Source organism: Somniosus microcephalus, chromosome 16 (assembly GCF_052327205.1).
Source record: "Somniosus microcephalus isolate GS21.2 chromosome 16, FLI_Smic_1.0, whole genome shotgun sequence".
Classification (NCBI taxonomy): domain Eukaryota; kingdom Metazoa; phylum Chordata; class Chondrichthyes; order Squaliformes; family Somniosidae; genus Somniosus; species Somniosus microcephalus.
The window spans coordinates 38,596,191-38,618,643 of record NC_141002.1 but is presented as its reverse complement, the minus strand read 5'-3'; the positions used below and the strand labels follow the sequence as shown (position 1 = coordinate 38,618,643).

The 22,453-nt window shown below is 42.4% G+C and overlaps 1 protein-coding gene across 7 annotated transcripts in view; it reads left to right on the top strand.

Moving 5' to 3' along the window:
* kiaa0930 overlaps window positions 1-22,453 on the top strand; it is an 83,276-nt gene that overhangs the window by 28,171 nt on the left and 32,652 nt on the right. For all 7 annotated transcript variants that reach the window (XM_086008837.1, XM_086008833.1, XM_086008836.1 and 4 more), the window contains exons 2-5: window positions 8,640-8,788; window positions 15,796-15,900; window positions 19,351-19,428; window positions 21,699-21,800. In XM_086008837.1, coding sequence (XP_085864963.1) covers window positions 8,678-8,788; window positions 15,796-15,900; window positions 19,351-19,428; window positions 21,699-21,800 — 396 coding nt within the window. In that variant the 5' untranslated portion in view covers window positions 8,640-8,677. The remainder of the gene's footprint in view (window positions 1-8,639; window positions 8,789-15,795; window positions 15,901-19,350; window positions 19,429-21,698; window positions 21,801-22,453) is intronic.

Sequence of the window (22,453 nt, the reverse complement as noted above, 5' to 3'; positions counted from 1 at the left end):
CTGCATTTATCTCCAGTTGCTAGGGGAACAAATCTTGCTGTTCTGATTTCAAATTTAGTTACCAAAGAGGCAACAGTGCTAAACACAACTTTTCTAAACTGCCAGGCTCACAAAATTTAAGTCGAAGAAGCCAGCAAATGAAAAATTTAAGAACAAATAGTGCTTGTTTGCAAGGCCTGGAGCCACTGTTCAGACATCCCTGGTGTAGGCCACTATTTCCCGGCAATTCAAAACAAATTTGTAACCTACTTGTTGTGAATTTCGGTGCAATATCAGTTTGTACATAATACAAACTTTTTTTATTTTTTGCAATTTTTCCTTTTAAAGCAAAGTTGTGTTTTTTAATTTAAACTTAATATACTATCAAATCAAATCCAAAAGCCATCTACTTCTACTTACGAGGTCCACCGCATTTTTCTCTTGTTCAAAAGAAAGATTTGCATTATTTATAACGCCTTTCACAACCTCAGGAAGTCCCAAAGTGCTTTATAGCCAATTAAGTATTTTTGAAGCGTAGTCACTGTTCTAATGTGGGAAGCACAGCAAGCTCCCACAAACAGCAATGTGATAATGACCAGATAATCTGTTTTTGTTATGTTGATTGAGGGATAAATATTGGCCAGGACACCGGGGATAACTCCTCTGCTCTTCTTTGAAATAGTGCCTTGGAATCTTTTACATCCACCCGAGAGGGCAGACGGAGCCTCGGTTTAACGTCTCATCCAAAAGACGGCACCTCCGACAGTGCAGCACTCCCTCAGCACTGCGCTGGAGTGTCAGCCTAGTTTTATGTCCTCAAATCCCTGGAGTGGGAACTTGAACCCACAACCTTCTGACTCAGAGGCGAGTGTGCTACCCACTGAGCCACAGCTGACACAAGTGGTCAGTTTGTGCGACCACTGGAACATATGACTGGGAAAGCATCACATGAGCTTGTAGGTCCTTAAGTCAGACGACCACATTTATATTGGAACAGAAAAGCTGCTGCAGCTGTACCTCACTATTCTGTGTTCACTTTCTTATTTAAAAAAAAGTCTATGTATAGAACTTCACAAATCCCTTCTGCCGGTCTGGAACTCTGTTGCTTGCATGCAGACGTTCAGATAGAGTTTAATTATTACTCGGTGAACCAAGGTTGCTGCACCATGTGTTGAGCTTTGAGAAATCTGCTCCTCGATTGCAGCCTTGTTCAATTTCTACAAGTCTTTCTGTATTCCCAGCAGCCACCATGGTCAGTTTGTTTGTTTCTAACTGCATGCAGTTATGCATATTAATAAACAATTTAAACTGCATGTGCGTTGCGCATACTCTCGTGCTACAGAGGGCGAGCAGAGTCAGTCATTGGCATTTCTGCAGCATGACTGATTACCTGAAGGTAACTCTCTGGGAACCTGACTCTCACTCCACTGAGTCCCAGCTCGCTGCAGGCTGGAATCTCTGAAGCCCTTTCTGGGGTGGCTGGGTGTGTGGGTGCCCCCTTGGTTTCACTCACTGGTACTTGATGAGCAGATTGTACTGCCTGCCACAACCCTGCAGACCTCTTCCCTCATTAAATGGTGGGTGTGAGGGAGGGGTGCATATATCTAAAGAGATTTTGCAAAGAAGTTTTTAAGAGATCTCCTTTGAGATGGCAAAGTAAATGTTTTTTGATCAGTAACTGGAAAATAAACATTTTTCTTAATCATGGCAACTAAAGAAGTAAATCGCCTTAGAGCAGAGAAGGTTAAAGGGAGATTTGATAGAGGTGTTCAAAATTATGAGGGGTTTTGACAGAGTAAATAGGGAGAAACTGTTTCCACTGGCAGAAGGGTTGGTAACCAGAGGATTTAAGATAATTGCCAAAAAATCCAGGGGGAAATTAGTTTTTTTTACGCAGAGAGATATGTTCTGAAATGCACTGCCTAAAAAGGTGGTGGAAGCAGATTCAATGTAACTTTCAAAAGGGAATTGAATATATACTTGAAAAGAAGACATTTGCAGGGCTGTGGACACTAATTGGACAGCTCTTTGAAAAAGCCAGCACAGATACGATGGGCTGAATGGCCTCCTTCTGTGCTGTATTTACATGAATAATCATTTCTTTTACATTCCTTACAGACGAATAAGGCAAGTACTATTTTAGAGCATATTACAAAGATTATTGATTCCACTTTGAAATTTGGCAGAACCACCTTGAATATAGTAACCTAAATTGCATTTCTTAATGAAAGAATTGCTCAGTAAAAATTGGGAGTCATGCTTTGCCTTGAGATGGAGTATGGAGGAACAGTAAATAAATACATGGCTGCTTTTAATAGATGTACATTGGATGAATAAATACCCCCTCAAAATGAATATATTTTTTCTCTGTTAAATTAGCTCACAAAGTTAATGCTTTACTCTGCTTTCATGTTTTATATCAAAATCATTTATTTTTACCTTTTTAAAGTCCTAATATTTTTATACAATTTTTAACCTTCAAGACCCCAAAATGGTTTGCTGTCTTTCTTCCATCAGGGCAGTCCAAAAAAAACTGATTTCACAAGTAGGGTGAGGAGATGGGGTTACTAACACTAAAACGATAGCAAAATACTGCAGATGTTGGAAATCCGAAATGTTCATTTTCACTTATATTTTTCCACTCCTTTCCTTTCCGCCCCCCCCCCCTTTCCTTTTGTTTCTCTCTCACACCTGGCAGCTATCTTTTGCCCTGCCAGTACACTTTACACCTAATCACAGCCTATTACCATCTCGTCTAGCTTCTAATCTCTTTTACTTCTTTTGGTTCTTTTATTCTTTTGTCCGATCGCAGCCCTGCCTTCGATCTAGTTCCTTTTCTCTCCAGTTTTGAAGAAGGGTCAAACCCGAAACGTCAACTCAAATTTCTCTCCACGGATGTTGCCTGACTTGCTGAGTTTTTCCAGCATTTTCTGTTGTTATTACTAACACTAAATCCTAGTATACTTGGTGAATGGTGAATCTTCTGGACAATCATTTAACAATTTCTGGGAGTTAACTCTGATGTGCATCACATACGTCACATAAAATCCAAAAGGTCATGATATACATTGACTTGACATTTTCATACAAAAAAATTTAGTTACCTCAGTGTCACTGCAAGAGGATGGGGCTTACAAATAACAAATGCCAGCATGCTTTGTGAATGTTAATTTGACTCAGAAGGGAAAGGTATAGCTGCACTATGGAGCCAAAATGAAGAGAGAAGGCACTGGCTAGACTTGTTACAATTGATATGGTCTGTGGTCAACTAAGAGGAACCAAGGATTTACAGGAATCGGTTGGGAGTAGATCCACCCAATAATTCAAGCCGTAGCCAAGTACTCCAAGTTGAGCTTCAAGATCATGACACAGGAGTATGACGGTCCAAGATTTTTTTTCATGGATTTACTACACAGGAAACCCTGAGAGAGAATCTACATTTTATGCAGAATCGGTTAATGCCTTTTGTTGTAAGTGTTACTTTTACTTATAACTTTTCAACTGGCAGAAGTCCAACTGGCAGCTCCAACCAACTGCACAAGAAAAATGAAGCAATTTCATTGATTCAAATTTTTTTTAATTGGTTGCTGACTGCCCTTTTTTAATTTGTGTTTTTTCTGAACTTTATGATGGGTGATTTTTTTATTGCTGCTTGGTTCAGTGCCCACCTGTTGCAAATTTTGACCCATGTGCATGTTTAATTATTTTTTGAAGAGCAACTTGTTTCCAAAAGAGATGTTTCGTTGTGTTAAAGCAACATAACATGATTTATGCTTAAAAATCCCATGAGTGAGGCCATCACGGGAATATGAAGCATTGCAGATTTATAGAGATCATATTTCACTCATTCATGAGGGACAGGTCATCATTCCTCCATTGCTCTGACCTCTGACATTTGTTTATGACTCCCTTATTAATAGAGAACCTAATAAAATGCCCTCTCTACAACCTGTTCCATCACTATAATGCTCTGACATGTTCCGCTCATATAATGATTATTTATGACTTTTGTTTATTATTTCAGCACTAATATTCAGTTTTAAACCAGTGTATGTCATTTGCATTGCAGTTAATGCATTATTAATTTTTAAGTTCAGATATATTTGACTTGTTTTTGAGATTGGATTTTCCCAGTACACAATACAAAGATAATGTTGGGAAAGGGGACAAAGCTCAACACAGACTCTAAATGGTATAGGAAGAGAACAAGTGTCTTTAAGAGGCTCTTTGCACCAATTCAACAAGTACATCAATCTAACTACAAGATGCACATAGAAACATAGAAGATAGGAGCAGGAGTAGGCCATTCGGCCCCTCGAGCCTGCTCCGCCATTCAATGAGATCATGGCTGATCATCCAAACTCAGTATCCTGTCCCTGCCTTCTCCTCATATCCCTTGATCCCTTTAGCCTTAAGAAATATATCTAACTCCTTCTTGAATATATTTAATGAATTGGCCTCAACTGCCTTCTGTGGTAGAGAATTTCACAGGTTCACCACCTCCTCATCTCTGTCCTAAATGGCTTACCCCTTATCTTTAGACTGTGACCCCTGGCTCTGGACTCCCCCGCCATCTGGAACATCCTTCCTGCATCTAGTCTGTCTAGTCCTGTTAGAATTTTATAAGTTTCAATGAGATCCCCTCTCATCCTTCTAAACTCCAGCGAGTATAAGCCCAATCGACCCAATCTCTCCTCATACGTCATTCCTGCCATCCCAGGTATCAGCCTGGTGAACCTTCGCTGCACTCCCTCCATGGCAAGAACATCCTTCCTCAGATAAGGCGACCAAAACTGCACACAATACTCAAGGTGTGGTCTCACCAAGGCCCTGTACAACTGCAGCAAGACATCCTTGTTCCTGTACTCGAATCCTCTCGCTACAAAGGCCAACATACCATTTGCCTTCTTAACCGCCTGCTGCACCTGCATGCTTACCTTCAGCGACTGGTGCACAAGGACACCCAGGTCTCGTTGCACTTCCACTTCGCTCAATCTATTGCCGTTCAATCTATTGCCGTTCAGATAATCTGCCTTCCTGTTTTTGCCACTAAAGTGGATAACCTTGCATTTATCCACATTATACTGCATCTGCCATACATCTGCCCAATCACCCAACCTGTCCAAATCATACTGGAGTTTCTCGGCATCCTCCTCACAGCACACACACGCCCACCCAGATTTGTGTTGTCTGCAAACTTGGAAATAGTACATCTAGTTCCCTCGTCTAGATCATTAATATATATTGTGAATAGCTGGGGTCCTAGCACCGATCCCTGCGGTACCCCACTAGTCACTGCCTGTCACTCTATACCAAATGAGAGATGAGAAAGTTTAAGATTCCTGGGACCTAGGTCGCTGTTCTTTTAACTGCTGATTGGAGATTTGTGGCTGATGGGCAGAGAGACTTGTTGCCTCCACTCAGTGGTTGGAGGAGGAACAATCAGCAGAAGCAGTTAAAAGTCCTAAAATTTTCCCAACTGACCCCAAATTTTATTGTGTACAAAAACGCTTGGCGTGCTGTGAAGGAAAGCTTCAACTGATCGATGGAACAGTAATTGGTGATGCTGGGTGTTTAGGTTACAGTACTTCATTTCTCTGCGTTCCCCAACCATCCCCCCGCCCCCCCCAACAACCTGCACATATTATGGGCCATATTTTCCAATCGGAGGCTTCCTGCGTGCGGAGGCCTCCAATCTGGAAAAAATCTACGAACTTCCCTGAGGGCTCCCGAGGCGCCTCCACATCCAATCCTGGGCGCCTCCAACTTGAAATGTGCAGGGCCCACATATCCCAGAGGCACATGCGGTTCGCAAGCGTCCCTGGGATCACGTGGGCCATGGGGAACCAATCAAAGAAGGGACTCTCCCTTCATACACTTGACAGACAAACCTGTCAAATATATGAATGGAGATCACCCCAAAAACACTAAAACATTAAATACATTTCTTAATCACATTTTTAAAATTAGTTGAAATTACAATAAATTAAATATTTTAAACAAATTAAATTTTTTTGAAAAAAATAATTACTTTTTTTTAAGAGTTAAAAATAAACTTTTTTTAAAAGTATTTTTAAATGATAAATGAGTGGGGGGAAAAGTGTTCTTTTTTTCAAATCTTATGCTGGAAAAAGCAGGCCTTACGCCTGCTTTTACCAGGTGTAAGATTTCTAAGGGTTTTCTGCAGGCGGAGGTTCTCCAGAAAGCGGAACTATCCGCCCGCAGAGGCCCTTCTCCAGGGCAGGCGTCCGATCTGTCAAGAACATTCTTGACGGATCGGAAATGCCGGTTTTCAGCGCATGGGCTGTGCATGCCTGAAACTGGCTTTTCCGATGTCCCTACGGTTGTGTACACACCCGTAGGCATCGGAATATCCGGCCCATTATATATTAAAGTGGCTTAGCTTTTCATTCTGCCTGTCCCAGAGCTGGCCAGAATTTGCTAAGGACTTAAGCGCGTTGTGGGTTAGTAGAATCCCACAATGGTCTAATTTACAATGATGTGTATTGCGTAGGAGAACCTACATAAAACCGTTCTATACAAAGTAAAGCCAAATGGTGTAATGAACACTAGTGAAGTAAAAATCTAACGTTTATTGAAGTTGGAGTTTACAGTTTCCATAAAATTGTAGATCTGGACATTTTCTATTACATTGTTTTTATTTTCAGTCAGTTGCTGCTGGCAGCACGAACTCTTGTACAAAATGATGGAAGGTTCTTGGGTTATGCAAATTCATTGTAGAGTAGGTTTTGCATTACTCTGCAGCCAATTGAAACTTTTTCTGCAGGACGTGGGGACACAGAGTTAGAATAACTTCATTTTGGAGGAAGGTTCAAATAGAAGGGATGTACATTATTCTCTCGTCGCTCTCTCCTCTTTCCTCTCCCCTCCTGGCTTTGTTAGAAGTTTCAACCCACTTGTGATTTCAAATAAAACTGTTGGACTATAACCTGGTGTTGTGTGACTTCTTACACTTGTAGTGGGATTACTCGATAGCAGAAATCTGGTCATTTGTCAATTTTAGGCCACTGGATGGGTGGTGTGAAAAATGGAAAGTTAGTGGTACAGTAAGAGGCAGTCTGCAAAAACTGGGATTAGATGAGTGTAGAGTATGTTTTCCCCTTGTATGTACATACAACACCTGACACGGGAATTGTCCAAGCCGACACTAGGGAATTGTTCCATTCTTAGTACTGGCAATCCTAATCTCAATGCACACAAACACTGCTGAATATAAATATTTGAGAATATTTCTTTTTCTCTCAAAATTGACTCGTTTGTACCCTTGTAACCACATATAGTCATTAAAATACTGTTCTACCTGCTCCAACTTCAGATTACTCTGGATTGTGCTTGTGGAGAAGTTGCCAGCTCGTATTGCTCTCCTCAGCCGCCTAACTTCTATTGTGCCTTGCCCACTGTAGGTTTAGATAACTTGTATTGTCTGATAACTGGAGACAGCAGTGGGGTTATAACAATCAATTGTTTTCTGATTTTTTTGTTGTTGCAAGAAATAAACCAGCTTTAATATAGTATGTGTTTTTAAGTACTTGAATCTGCTTGACACACTAACGGACTCTTCCCCACATCACCACTGTCCTGTCTATCAACACGCAAATCTACTCAAATATGCAAAATCAGAGCCCATTAATACCAAGTACCAGGTTTTGCAATTTAAACCCAGCTCTGAGTTAATGCCCTTTATGGTTTGAATAGGCTCGATTTATTGGAACAATAAAGTCCTAAAAATATTTTTGAACACTTCCTGGTTAATCTGTATTGCAGCAAATGCCACATCTGCAAATCATGAATGCAGTTTTTGTGTTATATTGGGGCGATGTGATAGTATGGGATAACCAAGGCCATCCTGTATTGGCATAGACCTTTCAGCGAAAGTGCTTTTATAAGGCAACAATTGCCTTCATACTCGGTGAAAACTTCAGGCAGCCATAAATCATCACTGCTGCAATTTTGGTCAACATCAAACTGAGTGCCTTTTAATACCTGTTGTGATCCAAAAAATTCTGGCTTCCTGTTACAGGTTTACATGAGTCACAAAGGTTTGGCCTTTTCTTGCATGTTGCACACTAATAGTAGTAGCTGTTTGTAAAACCATCTTGCTGCAGCCCTCCAGTTACTGAAAGTGAACTGAAACTGTGGGTTGCACATTGAGTCAGCATTTCACCAAACTTGATTTTAGTAGCAACATGTTTTAGGAAGTGCATTATGAAATTTAATTTACAAGTGTTCCTCTTACCGTAGGGAAAAGCCAAATTATTACAATAATGGAACGGTAAGCTAGTAACTCTCCCTAGCATGGCAATGTCTTCCAGTGTTCGGAGCTGTTGTTAGACAATACTATGTTCTGATAAAGGTATCTTTAGTATTTCAAATAGGGAGGGAAAAGTCAATAGAATCCCTGCCTACCACTGCTGAAAGAACCCAGTTGTCTATGCTCTTTTCAATTAGTTTGGTCTACTTCATTAAAAAGGTTTGGCCATGGGGCTAGAACTGTGTACTGTATTGTGTGAACAGCATTTCAGTCAGGGGGAGACGAGAGTTTGGAGTTCTGTTGGCAGAAGTTAGTTACACAAGCTATTGGTAAACTGACCATTTCAACTTCAGACTTCCAATTAAGAGACTATTTATTTGCTTAATAGGCTGTTTCAAAGATGATCGGATTGTCTTTTGGACCTGGATGTTTTCGACTTACTTCATGGAGAAATGGGCCCCAAGACAGGATGACATGTTGTTCTACGTGCGTCGAAAGTTGACCTTTGATGGTCCAGACAGCAGTGATGAGAAGCAGGTAGGCACAGCAGATGAGTAAATCAATTGAAGAAATTTCTTATTAATTAGTTTATGCCTTGTTTTTCTGAACTTTTCAACCAAATAACTTGCTGTTAACTGAACTTTCCACTCTTTGGACTTCCTCTTTTAGTTTTAGCTAATTGATCCCATACTTATATGGAGCAAGAAAAGGCTACTTGGAGAACTGGCAAGAAAGCTTGCTCCTTCAAATAGCCTAGTTATCATTTTTGGATTTGCTCAATTTAATTAATCTCCCAGTGAAATGAAAAGCTTTTGGTAAAACCTAGGAGAGGAAAGTGTTGCATTTCTCTTGACTCCTAAATATTCAGTTTAGTGTCCCGAGCACAAGCTGTCAAATGAACTTGATTCCCTCCTTCATTTGGGAAGAAGCAGGTAGGAATGTCACTGCAGGCTGGGGTTCAGGATCAAGTCACCAACATGTGAGTCCAGCTCACGACAGCAAGTGCCCTGCCAGCAGATCCGTCCATTTCTTCTTAAAAGGTAGTTCATACATAGAGCAGCATATTGATGCATCAAAGTGGCACATCGAGAAATGGTTCACCCACCTCTCCCCAAAAAAAACTAAATTGGAAAGTCCAAGACTTGCTCTTGCGTGTAGTTTCTGATAGTGACAAAGACTAGCGAACAGGCCATTTCATCGTCCTTTTGACAGTAGTCAGTGGTAGTCTGAGGACTGGAGAGAAAATACATTTGTTTTAACCTAATAAATAAAAATTTTCATGTATTTGCCTGGTGGAAATAATGCATTTTAAAATAAAGTAAACCATGCAGTACAAACCAGTTTAATTTGTTCATTATTTAAGGGTCCCCCTCTTATCTGATGGTTCTCTGTGTAAAATAAAAGTGTTTATTGAGGGCATTGTGTCTGAGCACCAAACTGTTTTGTTTTGTTGCATACAGGATATCTGAGCAGAATGCCTGAGTAACAGTTCCAACATTACACTTAATTTCCTGTCCACACAAGATTTTCTGAGGCTGCAGTTCAAAGACAGCTGCTTAATGGGTTTTAGACAGAACAACATTCTTATCCATCACCAGAAAGGCAATTCCATAGCTGTATACCTTGCAAAACTCCAGTTAGTTAAGTTTTCCTGGGGGCCCTGTGTAAGATTTTATAGCTGTCTGCAAATTAATCACCTTGGCTTCTTCTGCACACTCATTTACTTTTGCAGGCCCAGAAAATTCCTCCAGAAGCCTAATAAACAACAACAACAACAACCTTGAGTCACTGTTTAAAACCTACCTCTTTGACCAAGCTTTTGGTCACCTGTCCTAATATCTCTGTGGCTCTGTCAAATTCAGTCTGATTACGTTCTTGTGAAGTGCTTTGGGACATTTTACTCTGTTAAAGGCTTTATATGAATGCACGTCGTTGCTATAAGCTTTATGCTGATGGCAGAATTATAAACCGATGTTTTTGTAAGTCTCTAATTCTGCTATCCGGATAAGGGAACCGGCACTCCCTTCCTGTGACCCAGACTACAGAAGCATTAAATGTGAAAGCATCTCTAATAACTTCAGTGCAGCCTATGAGAGAGACCGTTGTCTGCGTTCCATTTGAAAGGAGTGGGCTTGATGAGCTGAATGGCCCTTTACTCCGAGATTCACTATTTGCAAAGGAAGATTCCAGGACACTGCTCTAGGATCTGAAAATTGTATCCTAGCATTCCTCCAAATAGAATCACTTGCCTTGTGCTAATGATGCGTCTACTGGCCTTCTGATATTCGGTGCTCGGAGACACCAAAACATGACGCATTGATTGTAGTTTTTTTTTACTGTGAATGCTTTTTAAAAATCTTTAATTCCTGAAGATTCCAGGACAATCCTGGCAGGTTGGCAACCCGACCAATGCGCTGTGTATCTCCGCGCGGCAGTCTATGTTGCTTTAGATTAAAAGGCTTTGACATATCAAATGTGATTTTTAAAAACTACTTTCACTAAAAGTTATTGAGCCATGAACAGTGATTTTTTTTTTTCCCAATTGAATCTGACACCAACAACCTGAGGAGATTGGAGCAAATTGCAGAGTGGGGAGGAAGCCAGTGGTATCAGCATTTGCTGAGTGGTGATGCACAACACATCCTGGAGCAGATGATGAGTAAATAGTGGGATTTTATACTGGATGATGGAGCAGGGGCAGCAATTTTGGCTTGTGGCACGAAATATAGACCCCAGGGATGGGTGTGTCTCCCTCCCCTCCCCCTGGGTCTCAGTACAGTTCACTGGAATATTTTTAATTTTTGCTTTTTGTGATCGGTACAGCAGCTGTGGCATCACAAGTTTCCCCTGGGAATCCAAGTTGTGGGCACAGCTAGACAGCAAGCGGGGTTAATTCCAGCGACTGATCCTGCCTGAAAGCAGCTCCCCTACTCTGTGCCCCCCCCCATCCATTAAAAGCAGCAAATTATTCAGGACTACAGAAAATCCAACTCTGTGGTAATTGCCTAGGGAATAAGTGCACCTTGATAATTATTCATGAGCACTACAATTCTCTCTCATAGATTTTAATTAGTTCCATTTTGAAGTGTAATTATTTAGCACTGGACAATATGTACGTTTCCTAGGAAATGCACTCTGCGGCATTCAAGCTCTAAAACAAATACTGTGCCCAAAGGTTTTCGTTTCTCTCTCCAACTATTCTTTGCTACCAGGTTAATTTCAGATCGGAGTTGTGTATTTGTTTTTAATATAAAATTGAATGGCCTGATTACATTTTCACCATGGATGGTTGTTAGAATGGTTTCTATGGTTATTGGTCTTGCAAATTAACTGAGCCAGTTTTTTTTACATTTTTATTAATTTAAAAAAAACTAGAGGAGCATCAATGTGACGTTCCTGTTTCACACACCAACCATATCTGAGTGGGGGAGATTACAAATGAAGAGCAAGATGACTTGGTTCAGACTGTTCAAACTCAGCAACTCCTACAACCAGCAGAGAAAGACAAGTTTCCCATCAGTCTGGGCTGGATTTGAAGCTGTTTCTCCCCGGTGAAAGGGTGGTGTGCTAACCCACTGGACATCCACTGCTGGCCAGATGTTTCCTCCGCAATCATGCCCCGATGCACACGCAACCTGGGCACATACCAATTACGTGGCTTAACAGATCACGGAATTTTGGGCGTAAGTGAGTTGCCCGTGCAACTACAATACGCCCAAGCCTCCTCGATCTTTTACATCCGCCTGAATGAGTCTCCGCCCACAAAACTGGTCACACCCCCAACTCTGCGAGTGTCCTCCGATTGTGCTTGTTCGCGGGTTTCTCAGCATTGTGTCCAGATTTTCAAGTGCAGCAGGAAACAGTCATTTTTCTGGTTTAATTGCAATTTTTTGAGCCTTTTCAAAAAAATTTTACCTCCAAGACCTGCTCTGTATTTTCTGTTTCTTTTAATGCATTTTTATTGGAAAGTATAATTCACAAAAATTGTAAAGCTCCCCAATTGCAGGTTCTTAACCATGCTGTGCCTGATGTGTATGAATGATGGTGAAATGAATTGAAACTTTAAATGTTAAGACTCAAAGAAGAAAGATATTGGTTTGGGGTTGGTGTTTCCTTGGGCCCTGTTTGTTTATGCTAATTTCTGCCCATTTTAAGTTGGGGCGTATTCGAAATAGATTGGCAGGATACTTGGGTGTAACTTGATATCGGCAAAATTGGTGTAGCTTCGGGGCAATTTTGGGTGCAATTTCCCGGTTGCAGCCTAGGTGGAAACTCCAGCCAGTCTCCTTGGATAAAGTAACAAGTTAACCGGCACAAACATAAGCTTGAATGGATTGGCTGTTGTGGTTTCCCAACAGAAGTGATCTGATGTCATGTGACTTATCCTACCTGTGACAGATAGGGGTTTTGTCACAATGCAAAGATGAAGTCTCTATATTTGTACAGTATTGCCTATTTGAGATGTGACTAGTCACCTTAAATTTTGCTTACTGTTGGCTTACATTATCTGGTCAGGGGATAATCCACATTCTTCACGTGTGTTTGGAAATACCACAGGGTCTGTCCTTTTGTTGAGGCAGGTGACTGTAAGCAATCACCAACAGTTCCAATTGTTTCTAGGATGTCACAGGTTTGTCCTTTCGAGATAGATGCTGAAGACTCTGTTGGTGGATGAAGCCTCACATACAAGTTAAGTTAGACGCTGATCCTCTATTGCGAAGAGGGTTAGCAAAATGTTGCATGTTTTATAGCAGCGGAGGTAGAAGGTTCTGCAATTAAATTAAATTGACGAATTCTACGATTTAACTTTTAACCCGAATCACGTGATCAGATAGTCGAAGAACCAGCACTGAAGACTAGAGGGCTCGTATCAATTCAGTGTGTATTTTAGTAACAAAAGTTTCATTTGACCCTGGACAACACAATGTAAGCAGATATTGTGTGCACAAAGTCACACTCTGGTGATGGGAAGTGAGGACTCACTTACGGGAATGGTCTTTGACGCTGAGAACAGGAGAAATATCTGAATAAAGCCATGGAGGAATAATTGATTGTGAATTTGATCTCTTATCGTGAATACATTGTATTCAGTGTTCACATTCTGCAATTTAGAATTAATCTGAGTGTTGTCAATGATCTATCCCAGTATCTTGGGCAGAACAATTACTTTTGAGGCTTTTCTTCATTTCCACCACCACCACCACTCACCACTCCTGTCAGTTTGTGTGGAGTATGTTTGGTTTGGAGAGGGGGCAGTTGGCTCCAACTGGCCAGCTGCCCTGCCCCCAGCTGAAGGAAGACTGCATTGGAGGTAAGAGAAGATGGCAGACTGAGAAGGATGGAATGATTTTAAAATACACATTTTATATTTCTGCTGCCATCAATTGGATGCGAGTTACTATTCTGAACTGTAAATGTTTTTTTTAAAAGATTGGCTGCCTTCTATTGAGCAGCTTACTCTGATTGATGGTCTGACATTCAGCACAATCTGCAACCTTTTGAACCATGGCCTCTGCTGTATGGCTGAAGTTTGTTAGTTCCAGAGGGCATGTTTGTTTCCATGGTAACGAGAATATGCCTTCATAGCTCCTGAATCGGCAGGTTGGAACCTCCGCTGTCAATTGTGAATTATTGAAGACTACAGTTCAAGCAATGGATAGTAACCAAATCAGAAATGCCACACAACCATGTACAAATGGGGGCTGTGCAGCCCGATAAATGTTCAATGTCTTTTTATTTTCTTGCAAGAAAGAAAATATTCAAACATTTGAATTTGTTTAATAAGGCCCTCGTGGCAGTCTGTTCAGTGAATCTTCTCTATTTTACAAGGGACCACGCTCTCACTGTTATCTCGAATGGAATCTGGCTGTGAAATGATGGGATTCAGGCTGTTTGACTCTGACAGCTGTGCCATGTAGCTGTTTAGTGACTGTAATCTCCCCACATGGATAAAACCCTCAGATCTCAAGCAGGTCATTGAAGCAATGGGTAGAAGTGATGTACTTACCAGTCCCCAGGTGATGATGAGTGAAAGGTCCGGGCAGAATGCTGTCTGGCTGTTGCTGGTCGGTGATTACACAGCACTGATGGCAGGAAGCGAGTAAGTTACGAAGCAAAACATACAAGAGGGTTTGCTGCCAAGTGGCTTCACGAGGAACGTCAGAGATTACAAGTGAAAGTGTCGGGGAATTTCCCGAACCTCTAAATGATGGAGCCCAGATTCGGCGAGTGTTATGTCTTTTCATTACTGGACAGACCTTCTCTTCCTTCCTTTTCCCTTGTCCAGACTCCTTGCACCTTGGCTGAGAGGGTGTATGTGTAACCTGCTCTTGCGTCTTTGTTGTGAAACGATAAAAGCTGTCCCAACATCTTCAGAAAAGCTGTTGTCCCCAAAAAGTGAAAGCCTCAGAAATGGCACCATTATAAGCCCTTGGTACGTGGAAACAAGTAGGTTGTACAGGCGTTGTCATTTGAGCTGCAGGATATACCAAGCCCTTCTCTCCGTGCTTTTTCCTCAAATAAGTCACCACACGATGGGGGAAATCCAAATATTGATGCCACAAATTTGGTGATTGTATTTGTAGGGTATCTGGGGGCATGCACCCCCGAAACATTAGAATTTTAAAAAAGGTGCCTTCTTGTTCATTTTAAGGACTTTTATACTTCACAATGAATAGATTTACAATCGTTAAAAGGGGAAAAACAAAGTGATATTTGAATTTTCAACAGGCACCCCTTTCTCCAAGTGTCCTCAACTTTCACCCTCCCACATCCAACCCCCTACACACCGGCACTCTGACTCCCCCAGACCCACCTCCGAGATACTCTCCCCTCCAACCCCCTACATACTGGCACTGAACCCCCCCCCCCCCCCCCAGACCCACGTCAGAGATACTCTCCCCTCCAACTCCCTACACACTGGCACTGAACTCCCCCAGACCCACCTCCGAGATACTCTTCCCCTCCAACCCCCTACACACTGGCACTGAACCCCCCAGACCCACCTCCGAGATGCTCTCCCCTCTAACCCCCTACACACTGGCACTGACTCTCCCAGACCCACCTCACAGATACTCTCCCCTCCAACCCTCCCAATTCATTCGTCCTTGTCCTTTTTGATCCCCCCCTCTCCACCCCAAGCTAGTGCTGGCATTCCCCTTCCTCCCCACCTCTAAATGCCACACGAGCTTGTCCCTTTTCCTTCATTTTTCCTTCTGCTTTCACTCTTCCCTGCATTGTCATCCCTTTCCCCCCCCCCCCCCCCCCCTCTTTCCCTCGGCTTTCCTGAGTAATTCTGCCGAATGGGAGGATTTCTACCTTCGGTGTCCAGCAGCCGGAGTCACTTCCAAAATCATGGGGGGGGGGGAAGACGGAATTGGATTCCCCAACACATCAGTAGAAAACCCAGAATACCATGCAAAAACAAAACCGAATTTGACTTTAGTTACTGCGAATCAGTAGCTCTGCTGATCTGGCATTAGTGCAGTGTGGAAATATTAACAAGTGTGAACTTTTTGTTTTCCTCTCTTCCGTTGAACTGCCAGGTTGAAGTTGAAGTTTACCGTAGAGATTCCAAGAAGCTGCCTGGTCTCGGTGACCCAGACATTGACTGGGAGGAGAGCGTTTACCTGAATCTCGTTTTGCAGAAGGTACAGTGAGACTGGATAGTTTCTTGCTGCTCAGACGCCATGCTCGAGCTGCAATACTTGAGATGCTTTCTAAACCAAAGGGACCAGCTTTACTGAAACTCATAATATCCTGCTGGCCATTGGCCTGTCAAGTGGTTCCCTTTTGTGTTGTCAGAAATCTTTACAATTGCCAGTTGATTATATATATTTTTTAATGCATAAAGGAAGTCAAGACAGTGTTCCTGCTCCAAGTGTCTCAATAGACTAAATGCAGTGTCTGATGTGGTACTGAAGGAACAGGTCAGGCAGGTTCTATATTTAGTCCCTGGTCTGTTCTAAGTGAGTTGACCTCAACCTGGTTGACAATGGGGGTGCTAAAATTGGACTTGGTGTCTCTGGGCTAGGGAGGGGAAAGTCAACCAGGGTTCACACTTCTGGAACTTGCTTACATAACAACAATTGAATTTTAAAAGTAACTAATTGCTGTCAAGCACTTTGGGATTTTCTGAGGATGTGATAATGTGCTATGTAAGGTTTTTCTTTATCCTTTCCTGATCACTGTCCAGTGACTCCTGCTGAAATCATGTATGTGTGAACATAAATTGAAGACAGATTGGGCTTGACTGTGATGTCCTTCTAGTTGAATAGCTCAGTAAAACTTCATGTTCTAGCACTGCGCATGAAGAAGTTTGCATGAACTTCAGGGGTAAGGGGACAAAACTGGAGAGTTATTTTTCTTTATCAAAACTGTAAATAAGGAGGGAGAAATTTCACTAGAAATACCCACCCTTTTAATACTCTGTTCAGTACCTTGGGACCAGACACCACATACAGTCCCACTACAATGTAACTGCTATAATCACTGCCCATAAGAGCTCTTTCTTGGCTTCCTTCTTGGAGACTCACACGGGTGGGACTAATTTCTTGAGAATCTTTAGAGCTTTCTACAATATCACACACTAATTGCAGCTGGATGCAGAGCACCCTCTAGTGGCAGCTCAATGTTTGATTGTTAATCTGACTGGGCCGTAATTTGCTGTAGGAGCAAATCTAGCGAGGGGCATCTGGGACCTGACTGAACAGGGCAAGCAACTGTGCATCTCCTTAACCAATCAGATTGAAGGATTGTGAAATTAACAGCACAAGGACTGAGAAGGAAGTGTAAATTAGAGTGAATGAATTCAATGCCAATTCAGGTACAGAATGAAAAATAACGAGCGGGAAAAAAAGATTGGATTAAGAGAGAAAAGAGACAAAGGAAAATTAATTTAAAAAAATTAAATGTTACAATTTTAAATCTCCAACAACAATTAAAATCTGAATGAATGAGACTCAACACTTGTAATAGTTAATTTTCAGTGCCAGGGAGGTTGCTTGACAGTAATTAACACTTATGTCATTAAAAGGGTACTTAGACCGAAATGGACAAATCAACTTTCTGTGGCAAGGTCAGTTTGTACCTACTGCGCAAATACAGCAACTTCACAACATTCAATGCCTATCGATGGTGAGGCTGACAGCGAAATGCCGTTTTTGTGATGCTAATGGTGGAGCAGCATATCTCCGACAGCAACTTTTGAATTTCCAAGAAAAATTCTCCTTATCACCCCTCTGGTTCTTTTGCCAATTACCTTAAATCTGTGTCCTCTGGTTATCTGCCCTCCTGCCAGTGAAAACTGTTTCTCCTTATTTACTTTATCAAAACCCTTCATGATTTTGAACACCTCTATCAAATCTCCTGTTAACCTTCTCTGCTCTAAGCAGAACAATTCCAGTTTCGCTAGTCTTGTGGGTAAGGGGTTTGGCTCAATTCTGTTATCGCTGCCCTAAATTCCATTGAATAAATCCTTTTTTATTTTCACCACCAAATGGAATATTCTGAAAGTACAGATTTCTTTTTATCCGACAGGGATTGACCGGAGCTTGCGATTTGTGCAGTGATGGGTATCTCAGCTATGATCTTCACCCCAGGGACTGCATTAGTCAGTGAATCTAACCAGTGGATGGGGGGGGTGGGGGTGGAGAGGGATTCTGTCCACACAACCAGTACTGATCTCTGCTTTTAGTTTTAGGTTTTTTTTAAAGAGAGGATTTTAAAATGATTAGAGATAGGACAAGACTCTTTTTACAAGGGAGCTTCTTTACTTCACATGGAGAAGCCTAGCGGTTATGGTACTCGATTAACAACCCAGAGGCTGTGAATTCAAATCCGACAGTGACAAATTGTGAAATTGGATTAATGTAAACCTGTCAATGTGTGGCAAAGCACAAGTATAAAACCTCTTTTTCTCTCGCTCTTTCTGCAGCTGGAATATGTCGTTTTACATGTGCGGTGTGCATAGAAATGTCCTGCCAGCCCTACCCAGTCTGGCCTACATTTGACTCCAGTTCCACACTGGTTGACTCTCTATTACCCTCGGGGCACCAAGGGATGCCTCAGTGTTGTCCACATTTCCAAGTACAGAAAAAAACAACTACTGGAGTTGGGGAAAATGTAATTATGGATATCTGGTTGAAAAAAATTGTCAGATTGCAATTTTTTTAAAAACTTGGTGAACTGGGAGGAAGAAACCCACTGAACTTGTCAGTAGTATCTCTCTTTGAAATCTGTTGCATTGATTTATTTTAATTGGATACCTTCTATTTGTGCAATTTTATTTTATTGCACAAAGTCGCACACTTTTCAATTTTTGTGTATTTTTAATTTGTAAGAGTTATTTTCCCCCCACATGAGGGTACACTGACTGCTGGAGCTGGATGCTATGAGCCCCCTCCCCAACCCTACAGGAGTGCTGGAGGTCAAACTCTTCACAACTTGCCTCTTCTCTCTGTGATCATTAGCAACTACTCAGTTTTTGTGGGGGGGGTTACCTTGCACAGGGTACCAGAAGGCTGCAAAACCGGTATAAAAATTGCATTCCTCTCTGCAGCTAGAATATGTAGTGACGTGTGCACGCTCCGATGGAGACAGTCACATCCATAAATGCTTCAAATTAGCCAATCTCTGATATAGCATCATGGCATTCAGAACATCTGGTAATAGATTCACCTTCACAATTACTTTATGGCAATGAAGAGAACCAGTTGGCTCCCTGATGGCTCAGGGGTAAGAGCCCTTACTGCTGTGGTGTTGAGCCACCAGACCAGGGAGGTTCAAACGTTGGTCACTGCTGAATTAGCTGATGTTAGTCAGGGCAGCAATAGGGTCAGTACAACTGAGCTCAGTGGGCTATGGAGTGGGAAAAACAATCTGCCAGCATTCCTATTCCTCTCCTATCTCCAACGACGCATGCTAGAAAAGGCACACATGTGGATGTCCGGTGAAAACAGAATTGGTCTTGACCGTGATGTACCGTACAGTTGTATAGCCTTTCAACACTGTCTAGATTCACACGTAACAGATGGCCATTTGGACAAGGTACCAGAAGGCCGCAAAGCTGGTATAAAACCTGCATTTCTCTCTTTCTGCAGCTAGAATATGTAGTGACGTGTGCTGTGTGCACACGCTCAGATGGAGGAGACATTCACATCCATAAGAAGAAATCCCAGGTAAGTGACTCCATTTTGCATGCTGAGGTAATGGGGATATGGAAAGCGTGGTCTTGAGTGCTTTTTAAGAAGCTTTGCTGAGGAGTCATGTAAAATTCCAAAACTGTCTAAATAGTTGAAACATTTATGTAACTATACCTCACTCCCAACCCCTAAAAGACCAATTTTACTTCTGCTAAAACCTCACTTCAGTATTGCATTGCCATTTTCTGCATTGCTACACAAGAAATTATATAAAAGTAGGAATGTCCAGAACATTTTCCACCAAGTGAATACAGTATACTAAATTAAAAGAAGTGCAAGTAAATCGCTGTTTCACCTGGAAGGAGTGTTTGGGGTCCTGGATGGTGGGAAGGGAGGAGAAAAAAGGGCAGGTGTTCCATCTCCTGCGCTTGCACGGGAAGATACCGTGGGGAGGGGAGGGGCTGTTGGGGGTGATTGAGGAGTAGACCAAGGTGTCCTGGAGGGAGCGGTCCCTTCAGAATGCTGAAAGGAGAGGGGAGGGAAGGGAAAGATGTGTTTGGTGGTGGGGTCACGCTGGAAATGGCGGAGGATGATCCATTGAATGTGGAGGCTGGTGGGGTGAAAGGTTGAGGACCAGGAGAACCCTATTGTGGTTCTGGGAGGGAGGGGAAGGGGTGAGAGCAAAAGTGCGGGAAATGGATCGGACACGGTCGAGGGCCATGTCAACCACGGTGGGGGGGAATCCTCAGTTGAGGAAAAAGGAAGACCTATCTGAAGCACTGATATGGAAGGTGGCATCATCAGAACTGATGCGAAGGAGATGGAGAAACTAGGAGAATGGAATAGAGTCCTTGCAGGAAATGGGGTGGGAGGAAGTCTAGCCAAGGTAGCTGTGGGAGTCAGTGGACTTATAGTGGATATTGGTCGATAGTCTATCCCCAGAAAGAGAGATGGAAGTAAAGGAAGGGAAGAGTCAGAGATGGACCATTTGAAGGCACGGGAAGGGATGAAATTGGTACCAATACAGTCATTAATTTTTCAAAAGAGGTGAGGGTGGGGACACAAGTAAGACTGTAACAAAGAATGTTCCACATAACCACAAAAAGGCAGGCATTTCTAGGACCCATACGGGTTCCTATAGCAACACCTTTTTGGAGGAAGTGAGTGGAGTTAAAGGAGAGGTTGTTCAATGTGAGAACAAGTTCAGCCAGGTGGAGGAGGGTGGTGGTGGATGGGAACTGGTCGGGCCTCTGTTCAAGGAAGAAGTGGAGCACCCTCAGGTTGTCTTGGTGGGGTTGGAGGTGTAGAGGGATTGGACGTCCATAGTTAAAAGATGGTTAGGGCCAGGAAACTGGAAACTGTTAAAGTGGCGGAGGGCGTTGGAAGAATTGCGGATATAGGCAGGAACAGACTAGACAAGGGGAGAAAAAATAGAGTTGAGATAGGAAGAAATTAGTTCCATGGGGCAAGAACAGGCTGAAATGATGGGTCTGCCAGGACAGTCCTGTTTGTGGATCTTGGGAAGGAGGTAGAAGCCAGCTATGTGGGATTGGGGGACTGAGGTTGGAGACCATGGGGAGAAGATCTCCAGAGGTGATGAGCTTAGTGACTGTCTTGGAAATGGTGGCTTGATGTTCAGTGGTGGGGTCATGGTCCATTTAAACTGAACTAGTTTAAAATTCGGAACAACCAGGAATTATAAAAGCCATCTCTGTACCTATATTTAATGTGTGTGTGGAATTGGTGCTTTAAAGTGAATGACACACCACATTATGCATGAACACAAGCAAGTGTAACACACCTCTCAATTTTGACCTGTTTTTAGTGCTGCTTCAACCCTTTCCATGCAAGTTTAAATCTGGTTTCTTTCCCTATCCATCTTCCGCACTACTGAGCAATGAATAAACCAGCCAGTGCACTGGTGAACAAAAGCCGTACCGTCTCAATGGGTATATTGGGCAGGCTGCGTCACTGGGTTTAGTGGGAAAACTGCCAATAATTGTACAAGAGGTAGTCCGACCAGTTAGTTACCAGCTGCGGTTGGGCCTGTTTGCAAATGGTGAGCGGTGTCAACACCAGACTCGTCGTTGCAATTGGAAGGTAATGAGCGACTGGCAGACAATGAGTGGCTGGCAGTGACTCCCACAGCAGTAGTTCAGTTTACGTATAAAACAGTAGACTTTTTAAAATTAATTTCCTACAGGGCTTATGGCCGTGGTAATACTTAAGTTGTCATAGTTTATTGGGATACTGCACTTTCTCCTCTGTTAAAATCCAAATCACTTTTCCCTGTTATTTTTTTACAGCAAGTATTTGCTTCCCCAAGCAAGCACCCAATGGATAGCAAAGGAGAGGAATCCAAAATCAGTTATCCAAACATCTTCTTCATGATTGACAGTTTTGAAGAGGTAATTTTTTTAATTATTTATTGGAAGACCTCTTGAGGAAATGCTCACATGTAGACTGGGGCCTGGAGCATGGTTGTGATGTTTAGCTGCTGTATTGGCCTGTCTCTCACAGGCCATTGCACAAGTTCTATCTGTGGGGCACTGATCTAAATGGGCAAATTCAGGGAATTGTAGCTGCTTGTAAATTTCGGGCTCCAGGTCAATGCTGGGTTCTTTAAAAACGGTTTTGCATCTGCCACAAAGAGTGGCTCTTTGAAGTGTGATGGCCCTCTACTCGATGCACTGATCCCTCTAAACCAGTGCTCAGGTATTCCCCACGGGGAAGTGGTGTCAATAAACAACGATGGTGACTTGCATTTAGTTAGTGTCTTCAATGTAAAAAATGCCACAAGGTGCTTCAGAAATGAAAATAGACTGGGAAACCGATGCTGCAGGGAGGTTGAGGAGAACAAGATGTAGTAATGCACCACAGTCACAAAGGATGCCACTTATGAGAGTCATCGCCGGTGCTGTAAGCAGGGCGAAAACAGAACTGGAGGGAGTTTTTGAGAGAGATGGACACAGAGCGACGTGGTACTGAAGAGTTTGCGAACTTTACAGAGGAATGAGCGGTTAGAGATGGGCACATCTTGAGGTCAATTGGCAGTTCACTG